The 22,233-nt window shown below is 45.2% G+C and overlaps 3 protein-coding genes across 5 annotated transcripts; 1 reads left to right on the top strand and 2 right to left on the bottom strand.

Moving 5' to 3' along the window:
- Positions 1-1,748: 1,748 nt before the first annotated feature.
- LOC139110916 (tubulin beta-3 chain) lies at positions 1,749-7,379 on the top strand. Its single transcript, XM_070670881.1, has 4 exons — positions 1,749-2,067; positions 4,848-4,956; positions 5,580-6,153; positions 6,271-7,379. The coding sequence occupies exons 1-4, from the start codon at positions 2,011-2,013 to the stop codon at positions 6,899-6,901; spliced, it is 1,371 nt and encodes a 456-aa protein (XP_070526982.1). The 5' UTR covers positions 1,749-2,010; the 3' UTR covers positions 6,902-7,379.
- A 4-nt stretch (positions 7,380-7,383) lies between these two features.
- LOC139110917 (tubulin beta chain-like) lies at positions 7,384-10,017 on the bottom strand. The gene is made up of 3 exons (XM_070670882.1): positions 9,809-10,017; positions 8,855-9,519; positions 7,384-8,741 (listed from the first exon to the last, which is right to left on the bottom strand). Exons 1-3 carry the CDS (start codon positions 9,863-9,865, stop codon positions 8,132-8,134), a joined length of 1,332 nt encoding a protein of 443 aa, XP_070526983.1. The 5' UTR covers positions 9,866-10,017; the 3' UTR covers positions 7,384-8,131.
- Positions 10,018-10,140: 123 nt separating this feature from the next.
- LOC139110915 (organic cation transporter 1) lies at positions 10,141-21,427 on the bottom strand. 3 transcript variants are annotated; one of them, XM_070670877.1, is made up of 9 exons: positions 21,053-21,427; positions 20,298-20,666; positions 13,648-13,906; positions 13,244-13,335; positions 12,602-12,805; positions 12,203-12,440; positions 11,953-12,084; positions 10,964-11,321; positions 10,141-10,842 (listed from the first exon to the last, which is right to left on the bottom strand). In XM_070670877.1, the coding sequence occupies exons 1-9, from the start codon at positions 21,176-21,178 to the stop codon at positions 10,578-10,580; spliced, it is 2,043 nt and encodes a 680-aa protein (XP_070526978.1). In that variant the 5' UTR covers positions 21,179-21,427; the 3' UTR covers positions 10,141-10,577. The 3 variants fall into 3 exon arrangements, with proteins under 3 accessions (XP_070526978.1, XP_070526979.1, XP_070526980.1); XM_070670878.1 differs by having other exon boundaries at positions 10,964-11,318; positions 21,053-21,426; XM_070670879.1 differs by having other exon boundaries at positions 20,298-20,670; positions 21,053-21,142.
- Positions 21,428-22,233: the final 806 nt, after the last annotated feature.

Below are 22,233 nucleotides of genomic sequence, written 5' to 3'. Positions count from 1 at the left end.
TAATTATAATTATTGTAACTATTGAAACGACCTGTAGATAAGGAAAATGGTCAGCTTTGATTCTAGCCGTTCGCCTTGGATAAAAAGCAGCCGTCGACCTTAATAGAGGCTACGTTGTGACTCACACGATGTCTCGCTGTATGTTGACCGTCTCGTCTTACGAATTCGATCCATCGCTCAGGCGCCGCACGCAATGGCAAAGTATATATGCGTCGCGTACGTGCCTAACTCATTAAGAAATAAGAGGACACGCGGCGTTTCCTGCCTACTGTGCCAAATACCGTAGTCGCGTAGTTTCTCCGCAAAACTTCATTTAACATCATAGAACTTCTCCCTCTAAAAGTCGTTCTATTCAAAACTTTCGGCAAGAGTGTCTTAGAATTATTTCAGAATTAATTAAAAAATAAAAATAAACAAAAATAATAAATTTCCCTCCAACTCTCCTCCGAGCAGAGTCCAAGTCTGTCAAATAAAATTCTAAATGGAAAGCGACGCGTGTCGATTTGTTCCGAAGGTGTTTGAACGTTTATCGGCGTGTTCCCTAAAAGCAGAGCGCGTTTCCCTTTAATCGTTCTGGCAGGAGATCGACGGCAAGGCTCGCCGTTTCGTTTGACGTCGGCCGGGATTTTTGGATGAGGAACCATCGCCGTTTCTTTCACGACCGCGCACATGTCGGCGACAAACACGGACGTTAATAACGGGAGCTGAGGACGGAGGCTGCAATAATAGACGGAGACGTCTGTTCTCGCGACGTCGAGGAAAGCGACGTGAGAGAAGTTCGAAACTGGAGACGGTGCGCGATGGACCACTTCCATCAGCGCTGATTAACTTTAATCTCGATTTAATTCGCCGGCTGTCTACTTCGGATTTTATATAATTTTATATATGATTTTGAACAGAAAACAAGAGGCAAGTTTTAAATTGTTAAACAGTAGAGTCGATGAATAAAATAATAATTAAGTATACTCTTTCACATTTGATCTTATTATTTCATTTATTCATCCCGACGTTTGCATGCGTTGGTGGTAATTATAGACATTACCGGGACACGCGTGTGCGTTGCCCCAGAATTCATGTGACCGAAACGCTTCCGTTAAACGTGATACCGTCGCCAGCATTCAACCAGGAGGAAGTACTTTCCAAAAAAAAGAATAAAATAAAAAAGAAAAAAAAAATAAATATGGGAAAAAAAAGACAGTTCTATCTCCTGTTACGGTTCCGGTGACTGAACTTCAAGGTAATTCGATCGAAAGAACAATCATACCGTCGCGACGTATCGAACAGTATTTTGCACGCAATCACAGTTAGCTTCCGGGAATTAATTTTGGACGGTGATTAATTACGCCGATTAGAAAAAAAAAAAAAAGAAAAGAAAGGACCATTTGTCCTGATGACTAGGAGTGCGTTTGACGAGAGGAGGCAATCCAACTGGAAGCGGCTTGACCGGCTTTGCCGCGAGCAACCACCGGGGTTCGCACGCGCCTCCTACCCTTTTTCGGGGGATGTAGCCCCCCCTGAACTCTAGAACAAACCCCCTTAAATTTTTTTTTCTTTATTCGCTGCCCTCGCACCGTTTATCACCCGAACGCTCGTTCGTTCTCTCGGCCTCTTTCCTTTCTCTTCTCCCGCCTTCCTTTTTTTTTTTCCTTTCTCCGTCGCGGCGACGGATTCCCCCTCGTCCCCCTGCCCACCCTCTCCTCTTAATCCCGATGTCGTCGAGTGAAGCTTCGCCTCGGGAGAGTGGAGTTCAGGACGCCGGCACGAGTGCGTTTCCCTCACGAATACCGCCTCGCCGGCTCATTCTCAGGCTCGACTCGCGACTCGGCTGGCTGCACTTCTCGGCACGGCTGCATTCGGCCGCACACGCACTCCGTTCCGACACGCCGAGCCGCGTACCGCACGGCAGGACAGAGAATTCCCGGGCGGATCCAGGAGGAGAGATCAGCCTGCTTTCCCTTTCACCCTCCCACCGTTTCCGCGTCGTTTTTCCGCGCCGAGAGGAACGCCAGGATGAGGGAAATTGTGCATCTACAAGCTGGACAATGCGGCAACCAGATCGGCGCAAAGGTAAGTCAGTATAATTTTTAGAAAGACGCTTTCCTGCGGTTTGTAGTCTTTGTACTATACTTTCAAGCGCTGAAAAGAATTTCAATAAAATGCACGAAGATGTCTGGAGATATTTTCGCAAAACGCGTCATCTAATTTTAGAGTTAATTACTATTTTTTTTATTTTTTAAATATTTTTTTTAATATTTTTTTTTTATGGCAATTGGAGAGGTTTTATTAATCCGGATGAGTGGCGCGATACTCGACGGAACAGTTTTAAATCTGAATGTTTAATATGGGGATCCAATTAAGCGTACGAACAGCTAATTGACTTAACGTTTAAGCTCGGGAGCATCAGTGGAAGCGATTTATTCGGGCGCATAGTTTCCGGGACGTGTGCGGGGCATTGTGGAGGCGATCGGACAAGAATAAATTATCTGTCGAAAGATACGCGATGTCCGGAAATTAACTGTAAATCCATTACACGTTGCGCGAAGGCGATAGACGACTGTCAATTAAAACGCGACCAAGACGAGTATTGTGATTCATCGTCTTCGGGGTATCGATCGGAAACTCGCTTGGGGGCACTCTCATGGTTTCCGGGAAATTCTTCGGGTTCTTTTAGCACGCCTGCCTGAATCGGCGAAAGATGAGGAAGGAAGCGCGTATCGAATTCTAATCGCACACGCAGCCGAGATTTATCAAAAGACACTTGGCCCTCTTCAAATAAAATTTCACAAACGTAATTCCGTCCAACGTTTTCCATTATTTTAATAATAAAACGCACGGCGATAATAATATTCTGCTATCCCTGTGAATTCCTTCCGTAGAAGTCGATTAGCAAATTCGTGAAGCGAGGGAGAGAAACCACGAGCGTTACTGCGTCTCATAAAAAAAGGCAATCATATTTAATGATATCGTTTGACCACGGCTTTAATCGAATGAGAGATAAGGAGGTGCGGAACGAATGGAATTTAAAGAACTGCACTCGTCTCGACAGGAGGAGGCCCCTTCTCTTTCTATTTCGCGCCGCGGCCGGAGTGCACGAAGTGATCCAAGTTTTAATCGCGCCGGCAGGAAACGACGATCTTGGAGAGACACTTAAGATTCCGCAGCAACCTCGTCCAATGTCCATTGGCGTGAAAATAAGTGGACATGAGTTTGCACGTTCTAAATATCTTCTTCTTTTTTTTTTTTTTTTTAAATTAATTTTTTTTTTATTTATTAATTTATTTATTTAAGAATTTTTTTTTTTAATTTATTTGTGCTTTAATAAAACATTTTTTTGCGCATCGCCGTGATAAAACGTGATTAAACAGTTTAAGCTGTCGATTAAAATTAAGTACATGCAATAAAAGAAATCGCTCTGGAATGTACTTTTAATTTTAATCGACAAAGTCGGCCGCTCTGTTCGAGCTTTATCGTCGACAAATAATGCCTTATCAAATTTCCGCGTAACTCCGTCCACGAATTAAGAGACATTTCTCGACAGTTCGTGTGGTCTTGCTCATCAGGCGGTGACACACCCAGATTGTGATTTGGTATATGGAGTACTCAATGAGTCAGAGACCTTTTTTTATAACAAGAGTACGGTATGCAAGCAAATTACACAGAGTGATAAAACCCGAGTGAATTAATTTCTGAAACGTGAATATCTTGTTCATTAAGTATTTTACTTTATGAAAAATGTATCGTTGAAAAATAACGAATAAAATGTTAACAAAGAAAATTCATAAAGTAGTGTACAAAGTCGATTTATCTTTTCTACTGTTCGGAATCATCACGCCGTTTTTTTTTTTGTCGATCCAAAAAGTATTCCGCTCCCGAACAATTACCTTCTCGAAAGGAGTCTTCCTTTCTCTTCACCTGTCTATCGTCAGTTTTACGGTGTTGTTTTCCGCTCGAAAGAATTTAACGATCGCACCGAGCGAAACCGAAGTTCCTGTATTCCACAGTTGTGATTCGCACAATAGTAGAACGACGCTTCTCGTTTGATCGTCGAGAAACACCACGTGTTCCGAGATAATTTCGCGGTGGGACAATAAATAAATAATTGCGTCATAGTTTCGTGTCTTACGCGATTCCGAGTGTCAGTTTACCTAACAATATTTTTTTTTCTTTTTCTTTTCCATGCGCGACAACGCACGTGTTCCCAACAAAGTGTACCAATTAATAAAACAAATACATCCTCGAATTTTCTCCCCGAGATCGTTCAAACCTAGACTTGCTTCCGCGCGAGGAATGATAACCAGTTCCTATTTACACCCGAGATGATAACGTCGCGTACGCGACGCACCCAAGTGCGACGGGGATGCATTCGAAATAATCGGGGGAGTTTCGTTTTGCCGAGGCGGCGTCCGTGGCGACCGGCACACCGCGACTCCGCTATTAATAGGAAGAGAAAATAGCGAAGATAAGACAAATGGAGAGAGAAGAAATGTTTAACAGGAAGGGTGGACGTGAGCCAGGGCGAGGGGGCACAGGCCGCGTTTAATTTCGTGCGGTTCTATTTTTGGATGTCGCGCGAGTTATCCTTGTCCTCGCGGTCGGAGTTCGGGGCGCCCGGCTTCGAGACGAAGCACCCTTTCGGCCGCGTAAAGTGGCCCGCGGGTAAAAGCGAAGTAAAATAAACGGCCTCTCTTTACAAAACGTTAAGGAGGCGCCCCCGCTCTATTTTCGCATCGGGCTATTCTTCCCAGCTGGGTTATTAGTTATTCAGAAAAAAATAAAGAAAAAAACGCGCGCGGGCTGTTTAAACAGTTGGTCTCCAGGGCGTTAAATGTTAATGAATCACGTTGCAGTTCTGGGAAGTTATTTCTGAGGAGCACGGCATCGACCAGTCGGGCATTTATCACGGTGACAGCGATCTGCAGCTCGAACGAATCTCCGTTTACTACAACGAAGCGTCTGGTAAGTCGCGAATATTACAGAAAAGCGGAATATAATTTATTTTAAGTTTCGGTTACTTAGGATTTTTTAGATAAATTAAAAGAAATTTTTTTTTATATTTGCGACGAGTACTTTTTAATAATTATTTTAACGAGAGAAATACTGAGTATGGTATCTTTATTAAGATTAATTAAAATAATGTTAAAGATAATTCTTTTATTTTTTTTAACTGAAAATGTTTTGGCGACTTCTGCTTTCGCGTTAAAAGTAATAATAAAAAAAAAAATAGAAAAGTATGCGTTCAATTTCTGTAAAACGATGAGTGAAGAGCGAATTTTACGCTGAAAATAGACCGCTCGCCGCGGTCTTGAGTTTCCAACTCTAACGCGATTTCAAGACCTTTCTCGTTCGAGTCGCGAGAACATGATTATTTCCGAGAACGTTGCATCTGGCACGTGCTCCGCGATAGAAACAGCTTAATTAACTAACGAGCAAAATGTACGCGCTCGTCGTCGCGCGAGATTTGTTGCTAAGAACAAATAAAAATGTACGCGATTAAACACAGAGTTTTAAATATCTTATTTTAAAATTGTATTGATTATTAAGTTACTGGACTCTTTTTTTTTTTTTTTTTCGTATTACAGTCGCGACGTCTACGAACGGGGGGAAATATGTACCGCGCGCGATTCTACTGGATTTGGAGCCGGGAACGATGGACGCTGTCCGTTCCGGAGCTTACGGCAAGCTCTTTAGACCGGACAACTTCGTTTTCGGTCAGTCCGGCGCTGGTAACAATTGGGCGAAAGGCCATTACACCGAAGGCGCCGAATTAGTCGACTCCGTTCTCGACGTCGTTCGCAAGGAGTGCGAGAACTGCGACTGCCTGCAAGGCTTCCAGCTGACTCACTCGCTGGGCGGCGGCACCGGATCTGGAATGGGCACCTTGTTAATCTCGAAAATCCGCGAAGAGTATCCCGACCGAATAATGAACACTTACTCGGTGATGCCGTCGCCGAAGGTGTCCGACACCGTCGTCGAACCCTACAACGCCACTCTGTCGGTGCACCAGCTGGTGGAGAACACCGACGAGACTTATTGTATTGACAACGAGGCCCTGTACGACATCTGCTTCCGCACTTTGAAGGTTTCAAACCCGAGCTACGGCGATCTTAATCACCTGGTATCGCTTACTATGTCCGGGGTGACTACTTGTCTCAGGTGGGCATCCGTGAATGAAAATAAAAGACTTGCCGAAAGAAATACAATTTTTTTAACTATAGAATCATAATGCAATTTTTACCTATTTTTTTTTTTTTTTTTTTCTTCTTGTTATAGGTTTCCCGGCCAACTGAACGCCGATTTACGAAAGCTCGCGGTGAATATGGTACCCTTCCCGCGCTTGCACTTCTTCATGCCGGGTTTCGCGCCGCTGACATCCCGGTCCATGCAGCAATATTCCGCGCTCTCCGTGCCGGAGCTCACGCAACAAATGTTCGACGCGAAGAACATGATGGCGGCATGCGATCCGCGCCACGGCCGATATCTCACCGTGGCGGCGGTCTTCCGCGGCAGGATGTCGATGAAGGAAGTCGACGAGCAGATGCTCAGCGTCCAGAACAAAAACAGCTCGTACTTCGTCGAGTGGATACCGAACAACGTGAAAACGGCGGTGTGCGACATCCCGCCGAAGGGCCTAAAGATGTCGTCGACTTTCATCGGCAACACCACCGCCATTCAGGAGCTCTTCAAGAGGATCTCCGAGCAGTTCACCGCCATGTTCAGGAGGAAGGCCTTCCTGCATTGGTACACCGGCGAGGGCATGGACGAGATGGAATTTACCGAGGCCGAGTCCAACATGAACGATCTAGTGTCTGAGTACCAGCAGTATCAAGAGGCCACGGCCGAGGAGGACTTCGAGGCGGAGGAGTGCGCCGACGACTTCGAAACTTGCGAGCAGGAGAACTGAGACAAGCTCCCGGCGACGTTCTCTTTTCTACTAGAGTTTACCTTCTACCTAGAGCTACCCTCTGTCTCTGTCCTATCGTAATAGGATCCCGCGTGACCGATCGTATAAAGCTCACGAAAAAGTCGCCTTTTGATACTTTTATATAGTTACGTAACGTACGACGCGCCTTATAATTGAGACGGACGTAATATAGGCGATCGGGAGTACATTTTGACGAATTGTGTGATACCCCAAGTATTCGCGACTGATATCCGGTGGCAAAATAAAAATTCCGACGAGTAGTAAACTATAACGAGCAAAGAATAATTACTCGGAATTTTTTCTTCTTTTTTTTTTTTTTTTTTGTTGATCTTGTTGTATTGTGTCTGCGATACGCCTACGTTATATTCAGCTTTATTAGTAATAAGAATTTCGACGTGTTATTCGAAGGAATATGTGGCATGGATTTAGATTATAATAAAAATTATTGACGAATCAAGCGTTTCCTCCATTAATACCCCACGGTGTAATAAAACGCGGGGGAAAATAATACGCGGTCTTATATGCAGCAATTATTTACGGTGTAATTTTAAACAATGTTTGTTTAATACGTTATGAATTTTCTATACTTGAAAATTGAATGGTTACCTTATCTTCTCACTTACGTTCTTTACGTTATTTAAAGAATCACCTCTGAAGATATGCAGCGACGGTGCGAAACTGTCGCGCAATAACACGCGTTCTCCTTTATTGTACGCAATAATAAAGTGTTTGCCCTCGGGGCACCGATGAGATAATACGCGATCGCCAATTTTTGCCGAGGCCTTGGCTTCATCAATGCCAGTTGACCAGAAGGACGACAGCGAGTTCGATAACGAGACTTGCATCCACTCGTCTTATTTATATCGGACTACTAATATCATTAACTGATAACGATGTCGACGTCGGCGTAATGAACAAGCGTTAATTGACTCGCGTGAGATATCAAAGAATTAAACTATCGCGTGCTTAAGAAAATCTACTGACGTTAAGTCGAGAGATTAAATTAAACTTCTACCGGTACGTATCGTCTTTTATATAAATACGTTAAAATCAGTATATAAATAATTCGTGTATATAATAAAAAATAATGTAAAATATACTAAAAAAAAAAAAAGAAAAAAGTAACAAACACAAAAACGTGGACAAAAAAAAATTGATCGAAAATATTTGCAAGTGCGCGCGATCTTCTGTGATAAATCTCTCCTTCTTTTAGTTTTCTACTTCGTCTTCGTCTAATTCCTCGTAATCGTCCGCGATCGCTTCTTGGTACTGCTGGTACTCCGACACCAGATCGTTCATGTTCGATTCCGCCTCGTTAAACTCCATCTCGTCCATGCCCTCGCCGGTGTACCAGTGAAGGAAGGCCTTCCTCCTAAACATGGCAGTGAACTGCTCGGAGATGCGTTTGAACAGTTCCTGAATCGCGGTGGAGTTGCCGATAAAGGTCGCGGACATCTTGAGGCCGCGCGGCGGGATGTCGCACACCGCTGTTTTCACGTTGTTCGGTATCCACTCGACGAAGTACGAGCTGTTCTTGTTTTGGATGTTGAGCATCTGCTCGTCGATCTCTTTCATCGACATCCTGCCGCGAAAGATAGCCGCCACGGTGAGATAACGGCCATGCCGCGGGTCGCAAGCTGCCATCATGTTCCTCGCGTCGAACATTTGCTGGGTAAGCTCCGGCACGGTGAGCGCCCGGTACTGCTGACTTTTTCGAGACGTAAGAGGCGCGAAGCCCGGCATAAAGAAGTGGAGACGCGGAAACGGTACCATGTTCACCGCGAGCTTTCTCAAATCCGCGTTCAACTGCCCGGGAAATCTGCGGCCGTTTAAGATAAATTAGCACATCGATTTATATCAATTGTTTCCGATAATTCTATTATTATCTCAAATTTACTTCAATTTAATAACCATCATTTTTACGTTATAGACCTTAGACAGGTTGTTACACCGGACATGGTCGCCGACACGAGATGATTTAAATCGCCGTACGTAGGAGTAGTAAGTTTCAAAGTGCGAAAGCAGATATCGTAGAGTGCTTCGTTGTCGATGCAATAAGCTTGATCGCTGTTCTCCACTAATTGGTGAACCGACAGAGTCGCGTTGTATGGCTCGACGACGGTATCGGATACTTTCGGGGACGGCACGACGGAGAAGGTGCTCATGATTCTGTCGGGATATTCCTCGCGAATCTTTGAGATGAGCAAGGTGCCCATTCCGGATCCCGTGCCGCCGCCCAGAGAGTGCGTAAGCTGGAACCCTTGCAAGCAGTCGCAGTTCTCGGCCTCTTTTCTCACTACATCGAGCACGGAGTCGACGAGCTCGGCACCCTCGGTGTAATGACCCTTAGCCCAATTGTTACCGGCCCCTGACTGGCCGAACACGAAATTGTCCGGCCGAAATATCTGCCCGAAGGGCCCTGAGCGCACGGAATCCATCGTCCCAGGTTCAAGGTCCACCAAAATTGCCCTTGGTACATATTTCGGGCCGGAGGCTTCATTGTAATAAACGTTGATTCGTTCCAGCTGGAGATTTGAATCTCCGTGATAGGTACCCGTAGAATCAATGCCGTGCTCGTCTGAAATCACTTCCCAAAACTATAAATGAAATAATTAAAAATAATTAAAAGTTAAATTCTGAAAAGACGATGCCAGAGAAAAAAAAAATAATAACTTCAATTATTAATTAAAAAAAAAAGGGGGGGATTTGCGGTAAGTGTTACATGTTTGATAAAATAGCAATTTTAATTAAACGTTAAAAAAATGAAATATTTTAAAGACGTTTGTCATTTAAAACATAACGCAAGTATAATATAGATAATTGATAACAGACAAATTAATTGATTAATATTGATATTATCGTATTATATTTTTTAGGAACACTAACCTTGGCACCAATTTGATTGCCGCATTGACCGGCTTGGATATGAACAATTTCACGCATTTTTTATTTTTTATTTTTATTAGTCACCGTAAAGTTTTATAGAATAAAATAATTCCACGTAAAAATTAATTTTAAAAATCAAAGATAAAGAAAATCAGGGAGATCGCGGACTTGTTTAAAACGTCATTCAAACAGAAACAGGCGACTGCGGAGTTCACCTTGGCGACTGTCCGATCGCTCGTATAATTTTTCACTTATTATTCCGTCGTCGCGTTAATTTAAACGGTATCGCAATCGACGAAATTGTGCAAGGTTTCTCAAGCGGACGTTCTGTCTCGATGGATATTAAGATATTTTATTTAAACTAATTAAAATCACAACAAGACTCTCTCAATAAGGGCACAATGTAAAATCGACGTTTATCTGGACAAATAAAAAAGTATAGCGTTACACACTAGAGTTCATGCGGATCCCCGGGAACGTTAATCCTCGCACGGCGTATTAATCACACGCAATGTACACGCACACACACCGCGACGAGTTAGAGGCACTTTTCAGCAGCACAGAAAAAAAGGAAAAAGAGATTTAAAAAAAAAAAAAAAAGAAATAGAAGAGACCGGGATATCGAGTCGTGCTTAGCCGAACAAACTCTCAGGCAGGTTTTACAAAGGAAGTACATTATAATAAAAATAAATACAATGCTTGTCTATACTGGCAATTATGATACAACGTTGTAAAGAGTTAATTATAAGACTGTTAATCCCGTGTCGTCTCACTGCGACTTCCGGCACATGGTCACTTCTATTACCGCGCTGGCCGCCTTCGGCCCGACAACCTCGACGTTCGTTAGCTCCCCCGTCTTCGCGCTTAAGTTCTTCGCCTCATCTTCCTTCGAGGGCAGCACGGCAGCTGGCTTTTCGCCCCCGGAGGTAGTCGCGCCTTCCTGCGCCGTGACTTTCGAGGTAGACGAGCGGCTACCCGGTCCGCCGTTCACTAAGTACCTCAACGGCACGGACTCGGTCTTGCTTGAACCTTTCCTAAAATCATTATCGAGCACCGGCGCCACGTTTATTAATACATACACGTAAAAACTCAATGCTATCGTTTCTTGCGAGTTAATTTCTACAAAACGCCGCCGCGTCGGCGGGGATTACTAACTTTGGTATCGTCGGACAGGACCACAGCTTGAAGTCGGCCCCGAAGAGCTCACCCTCCTCGACCGTCTGCGGCAGGTGGATATTGAGCGTCTCCGGCAGGAATATCGACGTGACTGCGCCGGCGACGCTCAGCGATCCCATCACGATCAGGGGTAAAACTCTCGAGTAGACAGCTAAGTGAATGATGTAAGGGAAAGTGAGGAGGCCGATACCGGCGATGAAAGAGGCTATACCCATAGCTTGAGACCTTAGCACGGTCGGCAGCAGCTCGCCGACGAAGACGTAGAAGACGGCGAAGGACGCGGCGATGCCGAATTTGCCGATCATCGCCAAGCTCACAGTCACCCATACCGCGTCTGCTGCGACAAAGGCCGATCATGTAATACAGAACGCGCCCCGCGGATCCGAAGTCCTGACTTTATTCTTTATATTATCTCCGCTCCGCCTTGGTACCCCGTTAGCCTCGTCTTTCGGCAAAAACGTATTATTTACCGCGGGATACCGCGGGGGATTCCCGATGGGAAAAACTATGCGCGCGGCGTGACGGTAACTAATTTATAAGCAGGTCGAACGTTTATTCATAAACGCCGTGACGTCGGCAGCAGTAATTGCCTCTCACACCGTTGAACGTGCGCGATAATATCATGACGAATTCAATAAGGTAATGACGTTGAGGCCGTCATGACGCAAAGCCGTGCGATTCGGCTTAATACTTTTATTCAATTTTATCCCGCGAAGATAATCGGATAACGCGAAGATGAGCAACGTGGTGAATGGTCGTCATCATGCATTTTCTCCCGCCGATGTTAAGGGGAGGAAGGGGGGAGGGAGGGTATCATATCCGGCGTTCCGCGTTATCCGTCGTGTGTTACGCGAAGCGCGACGAAACGAAACGATTGATTTTAATTTACCGCAAGTGGTCCTAAAATCGCGCGAAATTATTTCTCCGTGCCGTACGTTTCGATTAGACGTAAATCGACGAAGTAGTACCTTCGGGCACGAACATACAGGAGACGCAGGCAAGCCCGCCCAGCATCATGGTCACGCACAACACCCACCGCCTTCCCAATCTGTCCATTGCGTACCACGTGATAAAGTATGACGGGATCTCCACGATTCCTCCTGCAAAGAAGAGATATATTATTCCGGTGGGGCCACGTTAATACCTTTTTACTTCAGCGCATCGTCGGAAGCGCGACGGCGTGGGCCCGTGAGCCGTTGAGAGTAAAGGAGCCTTTACCAATGAAAAACGCCAGGTAGTCGGAAACACCTAAGTTAGTCGTGTTGTAAGACAGCCCGTTGTACACCACCGCGTTCGCGACCCAGTCGAACGCGAGGATGAAGAACTTCTTCCTGATGTTCGGATTTGTTATCAGGTCCATGGGCGTCGCGGACGGCGGCTGCGTTCGGTTCTCGCCCTCCACGTCGTTGGCGTTCCTACCGTTACACGATATCCCCTGCCTCTTTAATATTTCTACCTGCAAGTAACGTCGCTAATGATTTTACATACAGCTCCCTTTCCCCTCCCCGTCTTCTCCTCTCGACTTGCTGAGTTAATTATAAAGCGTGCAACGGCTCGGCCGAGACTTTCTAAGTAACTAAGCGGTGGGAGTTTGCCGATCAAGCGATTGAAAGTTACCTCCATCTTTCTGAGAAAATTCGTCGGCACTGTTTTGCCGTTGACTTTCGCCATTTGTTGGACGATCACTTCCGCCTCGTCTATTCTATTTTTACTGAGAAGCCACCGCGGCGACTCGGGGATGATCCAGTAGTAACTGAAGAGAAGAATGAAAGGCACCGATGTGGCTAACGATAGGGTATACCAGTTTCTTAACAAGTAACCCTAATAAGACAAAAGGAAGAGAACGAAAGCATGTAATGATAACAGAGTAATAATAAAATAAATGGAAGTAATAACGTAATTTCGTTCGTTTTAATCGCGGTATTTTTTTTTTCTTTTTCTTTTTTTTTTTTTTTTCTAAAGTTGAATTAAAGTTTCGTGAGATTTACTGCGCGTAGACGCGAGCATCCGAACGCATAATGTTCTATCGCATTAGCATGCAACCGACCTACTCGTATTTGCATACGCTTGCACCGTATGATGTACATCGATGGATCGCCCGTAAAATAATCCGCGTCGCATGCCCTCGCGTTGAATCTTCCGTCGCGAGATCCGCGGGGATAACGCGAAGTTTTTAAGATATACCGATACTTCTCTCTCGAGATGAGGATAACGTACGCGTTATTCCGCTCTATCGTATTCATAAATCAGGCGACTTACCAGCAACGCCAGGAGAGACATCGCCGAGGCGAAGAACATGGAGATCACCATTCCAGCAAATGTACGGTATCTCGGGCCCATCAGCTCGAGAGCTGCAAACGACGACATTTACTGTGCTTTGCATTTCGCGGTAGCGTCAATTTTAATTTACGCGCGATCACGTTTCGCGTAATAACGTTTTGACTAAAAAAAAAAAAAAATCATTCCTTATCCACAACGCACGGAAAACATTTTATATTAAGAATTATATACCACGACCTCGCGGCGATAGATCCGCAATTATAAAATGTTCTCCGTGTATTTAAATTCTCCCCAAGGCCCGTACTTCGCAAAGCTTTTTTTCTTTTATTTTTCTTTTAATTTAAAGTTAATCAGGGCTGCGATGTTACGCGCACCGAACGTACCGAGTATAAAAGGTATCTGATAAATGGCAGGAAAAAAGAGACCGTTCACGGTCCTCAGTGCGGTGTAGACCACGTAGTTCGGACTGAAGCTCGTGGCGATGGAGAATATCACTTCGAGAAAGAGGATGGCGAAGAAGGCCGTCCTTCTGCCCCATTTGTCCGCGATCCAGCCGAACACGACGTTGCCGAAGAGGCTACCCACGTAGAAAAACGTCGTCGACGTGGAAGGCCACCAGCTGTTGTCACATACCAGATCTAGCTATGTGGATGTACAACGCCATTAAATTACTTTGCCAGCGTGAAATTGTATATCGCGACGGAAGTGCAAGCCATTGATTAAAAGTAATAAACGAGAGAAACCGAAGTAATAAATAATAAAAAAAAAGAAAAAAAAAACAACGTTCGGCGCAACAAGATATCATCACCTCTGTCATCCTGGCAGAAAACTTTGTTTACAAAGCATAATATTAATAAGAATAATAATAATAATATAATTAATTACGTTGCACGTGGAGAATATTTTTTTAAGATAAATGTATGTGTCTTGTTAATTAATAACAGAGCTACTCGAAAAGAATTAAAAGTGTATACGCTTTAATTAATTAAACCCTTTTTAAATTTCTTTTCGCTGATTTAATTAAAACCAGAACGCGAAAACCGGAATTAGATTATTTTACAAGCACGAAAATTTCCGCGCGACCGTCGAGAGTACAAGTGCGCGAGGAGGGGAAAGCGAATGGTATCAAAGAATTAATTAATTTGAAGAAGTGATTAGATCAAATCGTTATTAATCTTTTTTTTTTTCCTTCTATTAGCGCATGAATGTGTACGTTTCTAACGCGCATGACATATGCAATTGCGGCCGTCGCGATTCTGATGAACACGACCACGAGAGAACGTGACACGTTTCGTAAGGTTTACATCATGGTTTAAGAATATAAGATGCGGTAATTCTAGAATGCGTGAACTCTAGTTCAAACTGATGGAAACCCTTACATTCGCAGCTTCAAGTATGAAAATCCAATACGCAAGATTTATTTTAATAGCTTCAGATACGTAAAAAAAAAATAATTAGCACATTTTAGAATATAATTAAAATTTCCTATTATTAACAATTGAACGTGGAAAGTGTGCTACGAGCATCGAGCGTAAACTGGACGATTTCTGTTCGATATTAAACGTCGAATATTACGCGAACCGTCGTTCCTCGTCGGGAGGAGCTCGGCCCCGCGAGTTTATCGTCGAGAACGCGCTATTTAATACCGCGGAGCGCGTTCCGGTGCGTCTGTAGAATGCGTATGCAGAATGCAGAGCTGTGCGAGCAGCATTAGCGTACCCGGAGTGCGTGCTTGCACACGTGTGAACACACGCGTCGCTCGGCCGAGCGTCATTTGCTCGTCGGTTCAGCATCGGTGACACACGCGCGAGGAGGAATCGCGGGGGAGGTGGAGGAGAGCGGAGGGACGTTTGCTGGACCGGCCGAGCTGCGTGACGGCGGGGGAGGCGTTTCATCTCGCTGCGTTTACGCAGGAGGCTGCCGACGTGTTTATCGCGAGTGGGAGGCACGCGCATGTACGTGTGCGAGCTTTCAGCACGAAGAGCTCGCCCAGGGCAGCTCTCGCATACGCGGCGCGTGTGTACGCGTATCCGTACGCGCGCGTAGTCCGAAAGACGGCAAGGTGTATTGGTGAGCTTCCCACAGCGAGAGGTGTCCATCACCCTCGTTTGACAGGAGGAACACGATCTTCTCCCCTCGCGCCCTTTAAAGCCCCCCCTTCCCTCTTAACCCCCTGGCCCCCTGTGCCACTCCCCCTCGTCTCTTTCGTTCTTCTCCGGCACGATCTCGCACGGCGAACCCGACACGGGCACCTCAATGACTGTGTGTTTGTTGCTGCAAATGATGATAAATGCGACACATTTCGCATGCAACTGGATATGCAATTTTGATACTCCGTAGGGAATTGCGCGTGAGCGTACGTATATTTTTTTCTGTTTTTTTTTTTTTTTTTTTTTTTCTTTTTGGAAGTTATCTCCCTTTGAAAAGTGAAAGGAGCCGCCCGCGGTTTGTAATTTAAATTAAAATCGCCTCTTGACATTCGACAAACTTGGACAAATTGTATAAAGAGAAAAGAAAAATTCTCGCCAATACTTTTTAACTGATTTTTATCTTATCGTGTTTTATCATATCGATGAAGATGAGAGACTGCATCGCGAGTCTCGAGATGTGAACTTCGAGATGATGAATCTTACGTACTTAGAATCCGCGTCTCTTTAAGACTTTCCATTTAACACGAGGATGCAATTAATCGCGCGACGCCAGAAAGCGCCGTGGCGAGTTAATGTCACGCGAACACAAACGAAATATCGATCGAAGTGGCTATTAGCCTCGGCAAATAAAGCACCGCCGGTGAGTGTTAATAGTTTTGACATGAAGTCTGATTTAAGCAAATTGCCACTCACGGACTTTCGAGGTCTGCGCGAAACGCGCAAAAGATAAATTGCGCGGAAAGACAGGAGAGGTACGCCCGCTGATGATGGAGTTATCGAGTTATTGTCAAGGGCAACGCACGCGTTCATAAGGACACTAATAACACGCATGCATTTCATCACCCTGACACAGTTCGAAATCAATATTAATCCGGCCGCAGTGACGTTCGTTACCGCGATTGTTTGCGGCGCAGATTCAAAATTAAATTTCGCGCACCCGCGGCTCAATTACGGCGGCGCCGTTTGCGGATAAGCTGGACCAAATGCTGGATGAGGACACGCAGGGACACAACACTCCGGTGCTAGTTACGCGGTCCGAGAATCGACGACTAATTAGACACGCGATTTATAATTGTAATTAGTTAATTCTTTTTTTTCCTTCTTTTTTTTTTTTTTAAGCTCTTGAAAGAAAGCCGATATTTCACGGGATTCAAAAGGCTTTGCTCGCCGCGCGATATTTATCTGGGACTGCGCGCTAGTTTCGTCTACGCGTTCGGGTGAGCGTATTTACACACTCCGGATTTACGTAGACACGTGACGCAAAGAGCCATCGAGGCAAATCCTGTCCTTCCGTTTTCCGTTCTTAATCGCTATCACTTTCTACCGTGCGCTGATGCTTCAATCACCCCTTTTCTCGTATATATATGTATATCGTTTCGTTGCAAGAAAAAAAAAAGTCACGTTAAAACACGGACATGCATTTTTCTCGTCTATTACAATTTTCTTTGTTTTAATATAAATTATTTTATCACGAATTATTTCCGTATGACTTTGCACAGTGTCTCTGATCGCAATCCCTATCGTTCGAGTCGTTCTACCTATTGATTTAAGATAGATGCTTTGCATGCTCCTAGCAGTTAAAGTGGAAAACTCCGCCGGTTTCTATTTGATTCCAGTGTTAATCTAAAGTAAGAGATTTTCAAGCGCTCTCGTGTATGCATACTATACATATTCATATGTTCATTTAGCTGCTCGCTGGGACCGTATAATATTGAGAATGATGACATCTCAAGGAACCTGCAGTGGTACAAGCAAGAAACAATCACTTCATAAAACATATTTAATTTATGTTGCTGTATATTACCTATAATGAATCAGCTAAAGTGTTTTGCAAAAAAAAAAACGCAGTAAAATTAATAGTAAAGCTTATTGATTTTTTTTACCTTGGCAATTAAATTATTAGTATTACTAATTAAAATAATTTTTTTTTGTCTGAATTTTTCTACAGTTTTACGGTTTAAATAAAAAGCAGCGGAATATTCGTCTTCGACGAGCCTGCTCGTCGCATGTCGACACGGAAAAGACAACGACCCGTTCCACGATCTCGCGCGGCGTGGTGTCATTAGAGCAAAGCTCTTAAATCGGGCACAATAAATCATCGGATCGGAAGTAAAACGTACAGGCGCGACTGCCCACACACGCTCTGTCAGCGTTTCTCCCTAGTCAAAGCGTACGTTTGTGAAAAAAAAAAAAAAAAAAAAAGGAAAAAGGAAACAAACACTTTTTTAAGCCGATCAAACGTCGCTCCGAGAGAATAATTTCGTCGTTTCGCAACGAGGAAGTCCGTGTCGCGTGTAGTATTACTCAAGCAAACGCGTGCGTTACATAATTAGAAAATTTCAACCCAAATAAGTCTTCAGAATTACTGTTTGTCGCCCGAAATATCTTTCAAAAAAATAAAATAAAATAAAATAATAATAAAAAAAATAATAATAATTAAAAATAAAAATTAAAAAGAAAAACAAAAAATGCGTGTAAAACGAAAAAAGTGAAAACGATCGTGCCGCGAAGGCTCGAGGAACGGGACGAAGAAAACGCGGGGCGGAAGTCGATCGCGTTGAATCCGGCAGCAGCCAAGTACGTAGGAACATATACCCTCTGCATGAAGAGAGCTAGCAGTTTGCGCGAGGCGTTTGATGTGACATATCACATGACCGGATGCGGGGGTAGGTAAATTGGTCGGCAATTGCTGACGCCACCAGAGCTGCAACATATCGGCCAGTCACTCGGTCGCTCGCGGCAACCTTGTTCACCTGTTGACGATTCTCGTTGCTCGAACTCCCGCGTATCCGGAGAGCCCCTCGGACGAAGTCTCGGAAAGCGATTAACGCGAAACGCGCCACGTTGTCCCCGGAAATTTCGGGGAGGCGCGCAACGATTCCGCCGATCGCGCCGGTGACGTTGACGGACCGCGATTTAAATTAAAGATTATAGACATTTTTAATGCCGCCCGTACCCGATCAGTATACGCGGCGATTCGTTACGCAATAATTTGGAGAAAAACCCCCTAGAAGCGACGGCCGGTACATTAATTCCGGTAATAATTTAATTCGCTAACTCGATAATGGTGTAGCGAAACGTGACGCGCATACAAATCAACGAGATTTATTTCCCACGTTTATCGCATTAAATTAAATCCAGGTGGAAAAGGGAGCTGAATTCCGTTGTTGTATTTCGCGTCGGTTAAACAAATTTTGCGGATGATTAATTGGTGGAGATGGGGGAGGGAGATGGGGGGAACGGAAATGCAATTGACCGTAACTCGCGTAATCGTGGGTGGCGCTGCATAAAAACGCGCGCAAACATCGAGAAGAACCGGAATAAAATGAGCAAACACAACGATAAACCTAGCGCGCATGAAACGCTAGCCTGATGATAGGTTTAACGTCGCGCTTATCAAAGATATTTCGTGAAGTACGTGATACAATTTCACGATTTATCAGACGCTAGGTCGTAAAACGGAATATTCGCGGATCAACAATCGCGATATGAAAAATAAATATTTCACGCGATTCCTAAACTTCGCGATGCGCAAATGTACTTCACCTTGGAAAGCATCACCTCGCGCATTTTGGCAATACAATTTCGTCCGTGTTGCGAGTCTTTAAAACTACGGAGACACTTATTGTTTCCGCGAGAATTATTTCACGGCTTCGTCTCATTACGGTCTCTAAGTAGCAGAACCGTTGGAATCGAATAAAAGAATAAATAATTTTTTTTTAATAAAATAAAATAAAAAAATTTTTTAATTTAAAAAAAAAAGAAGAGTAAAAATAAAATACAACACAGGTCTAGATCCTCGACCCCGTACATCGCGGTTCCCTATTACGGTTCACCGCGTTGTCTAATTGTGGCAATTTAATAACGTCTTAATGAACATTTACGGCCACCGGCACGTGATCGCCAAGTTCATTCGTCGAGTCCAGTCGTTTCTTTTTTCCCCTTTAATATTTGAATACATCGTGAAATTGCCACGACGCGAAGTATAACGTACGCGGGAGTTTTACGTCTCAACGTTCGGCCGTTCCGCGACGTACCGCTTAATCGGAACTAATCACGCGCAATCCGAGCAGCGAGGATTTAATTCGTTCGCGCTGATCGTGCTCGTCATTGTCAAACAGTTCACGGAAAGCGGGACCGTGATGAGACACGTAACTTCGTTCTGCGAACGGGACCGCAAAAAATTCGTCGAGCGATAGGTCGCGATCGTGCGGCACGGATGCTGGGGTACACGGCGGAGCCAAAGGCCAAGGCGACGTGGGTGAAATCCGACGCGAGAGAAAAATTTCACCGACTAGAATGCCGTAGGAATGTCGGGGGAAAAAAAAATCGCCAAAGTATATCTCGCGCCGAGATTAATTTTAATGGCGACGTAATTACGTTTTGTTCTGCAAATTGGTTGCGATACTTAGGAGAACGCGAGAATATCAGGGAACTGCTCGAAACCATTAACTGCAATGATTTAAATTTTTTTACAATGCGTTATAAGTATTACATAACGCCAGGTAACAATAGAGACATCATCATTGAGTGTTAATTACGCGGAGTGCCGGGAAAAAGTACTCGGAGCAGTACAAATTTAATCGGGTTTTAATTGAGGTTTTTTTAAATAAAAAAATATAAAAAAATTGAAATAATAAGAATTATAAGCGATAGAAGTTGTTCCAGCCAGAACTTCATTATCTAAATTTTTCTAAATCTACATCGAAGTCATTCATGCAATTTTTCCCCTGAAAAAAAAAAAAAAAAGAAGGATAACTTTCGCCCACTCGCAATCAGTGCGAAACATGCGTGGCTCGAGTGGCCTCGTTACGCCGGCACGCGGTCATTTCTATTTTTTTTTTCTTTTTTTTTTTCGGTGAAAGAGAAAAAGTCGAGTTTACCTCGGTCACGAGGGTGCTATCGTAGTCCCTGGTATCGTAGTTCCATCCGTATCGGCACTTGACGACCGGCCAGTCGGGATCGCTGATCGGCGGCGATGGCAGCCGAGTCGAGAGCAAGTCAAACGACGGGGACGTGGTCAATGACGGGCTGTCGGTGGCGTTGGACAGATTGGCGCCTTCGAGCCACGAGTCGATTATCTCCGTGTAATTCACGTCGTACATATGACACTTAGAATAAACCTTCTTGCCGTCGGACTTAATCGAATAGGGCAACGAGAGCGCCTTCCTCTCCTCCAACGACATCAGATCCGTGAAGTTGTCTAGCTCCGGCACCTTGCACCAGTGCTCTGGCGAGGCGCTCACGAACACCTATCTCGAAATCGCGAATCTCAATTAAGATTAATTATTCGGACCCGCAGAAACGCGTTCGCATGCACACGAGGCCTGACGTTTAATTATCACTCGATGACGATCGCGTATGAATTTTTCAGCGACGATTAGTTTACAATTTGCTCGTGTTGCCTTTACTCAAAATTCTTTTTACGTAACTCGTTTTTACGTAACTCGTTTTTACGTAACAACAACTCGGTACTAAGTTTTATCTGCACGTGTGAAGATAGCGGGCGTAATTTAATAAGATTGGGTTACACGTTGGGTTACCCGGTGCCGTTCTTATTCTAATTCGTCCACGTGGCGTCCGTACTCAAACCCGGTGGAAGCATCCCCGCGAAATTGATTTCAGACAACGTGCTTACTTGCGAGAACGCCAGGAAGGCGGCCGGCAGGGTGGCGGGTATGCACAGCAAGTAGTACATGATGTTTTGGTATCGGCCCTTCTCACCCACGTGTACCAGCACCTCGTCGAAGTCGATCGAGCTCATCTTTTCGGCGGTGCCGCGATTCTGCCGTGTCTCAACAGTTTGACCACGACGATGTGGACGACGACGATCGTGCACGATGCGACGTTGGCGTGGTACACCTTCGAATTACACGGCATGACCGCCGTCGCTCATCCTCGAAGGCAGCCACGCCGAATTACGAACGCACGTTTCGCGCCCCTTTCGTCCGAAAACCCGAGAAAGTTTCCTCCTCCTTGGCACTGCTCACCCTCCCTCGTCTCGTCCACCCCCCGCCTCCCCCTCCTCCTCCTTCCTCCTTTTTCTCTTCGTCTTCCTCGTCGGTCCCCTCGTCCTCTTGCTGTCCCACTGTCTCCCTCCGACGTACCCCCCGAGGTCTCACCAAATCGAACTCTCTCTCAAGTGGGAGAGATTCGGCGGTTTCAACCACGATTCACGCGTAGCCGCAACGCGCGTCTACGCCACCGGAAGTTAACTGGGCTCAAGGTCGCGCGCGGTACCACCAGATCACTGTCGAACCTAACGAGTCGCGGCTGATCGGGTCCGAGGTCTGCATCCGGCTGCAACGAGCGCGTTGCACTCCATCTTTCATCGTTTATAGGCGCGAGTTCTGTCTAAGTCCCGAACAACGAGGTTTCTCTAAAAGCTCTCGTCGAGAGAGCCCAGCGTCGATCGCGACGCGAACGTCGATCGGTCTCGTCCTGAATTTAGCGGAAGGTCCTCGAGAAGCCGAGCGGAAGGGAAGCGATCGGCGCTCGCTCTGATCCCCGAGTGGGTCTGATCTCAATCGTACCTTTTCCACTTGGCGTGGCTCCTTACTCGCGCTCTCCCCGCCGTCTCGAGAGGGTCTCTCTGCTTCTCAACAACCTTCCCGGGGGGGTAAATCGCTTGGCGGGACCGTTCGCCACGTCTCTTCGCGGTAATAAGGAGATTATCTCGAATGATCTCGGCGGGGGCCTCGAGGAACGGTCATCGAAAGCCTACTCGCGATTTAAATGTTCTTACGATCGATCTCGCGCGAGGCTTCTTTCACTGGAGATCCCGATTTTACTCGATCGTACCGCTCATCGCCGTGCTCA

The sequence above is a fragment of the Cardiocondyla obscurior genome, linkage group LG22 (genome assembly GCF_019399895.1).
Source record: "Cardiocondyla obscurior isolate alpha-2009 linkage group LG22, Cobs3.1, whole genome shotgun sequence".
NCBI lineage: Eukaryota > Metazoa > Arthropoda > Insecta > Hymenoptera > Formicidae > Cardiocondyla > Cardiocondyla obscurior.
This window is presented reverse-complemented; position numbering and strand designations above follow the sequence as displayed.

Excerpts from the sequence above, each read along its gene's own strand:
- LOC139110916 (XM_070670881.1), top strand. The coding sequence starts at position 2,011 with ATGAGGGAAATTGTGCATCTACAAGCTGGACAATGCGGCAACCAGATC. Across the intron at positions 4,957-5,579 it reads TTACTACAACGAAGCGTCTG|TCGCGACGTCTACGAACGGG; the intron begins GTAAGTCGCGAA and ends TTCGTATTACAG. Across the intron at positions 6,154-6,270 it reads GGGGTGACTACTTGTCTCAG|GTTTCCCGGCCAACTGAACG; the intron begins GTGGGCATCCGT and ends TTCTTGTTATAG.
- LOC139110917 (XM_070670882.1), bottom strand. The coding sequence starts at position 9,865 with ATGCGTGAAATTGTTCATATCCAAGCCGGTCAATGCGGCAATCAAATT. Across the intron at positions 9,520-9,808 it reads GCAATCAAATTGGTGCCAAG|TTTTGGGAAGTGATTTCAGA; the intron begins GTTAGTGTTCCT and ends TTTCATTTATAG. Across the intron at positions 8,742-8,854 it reads GGTGTAACAACCTGTCTAAG|ATTTCCCGGGCAGTTGAACG; the intron begins GTCTATAACGTA and ends AAACGGCCGCAG.
- LOC139110915 (XM_070670877.1), bottom strand. The coding sequence starts at position 21,178 with ATGAGCTCGATCGACTTCGACGAGGTGCTGGTACACGTGGGTGAGAAG. Across the intron at positions 12,085-12,202 it reads CTACCTGGCGTTTTTCATTG|GAGGAATCGTGGAGATCCCG; the intron begins GTAAAGGCTCCT and ends TCTTCTTTGCAG. Across the intron at positions 10,843-10,963 it reads TCCTGTCCGACGATACCAAA|GAAAGGTTCAAGCAAGACCG; the intron begins GTTAGTAATCCC and ends TAATGATTTTAG.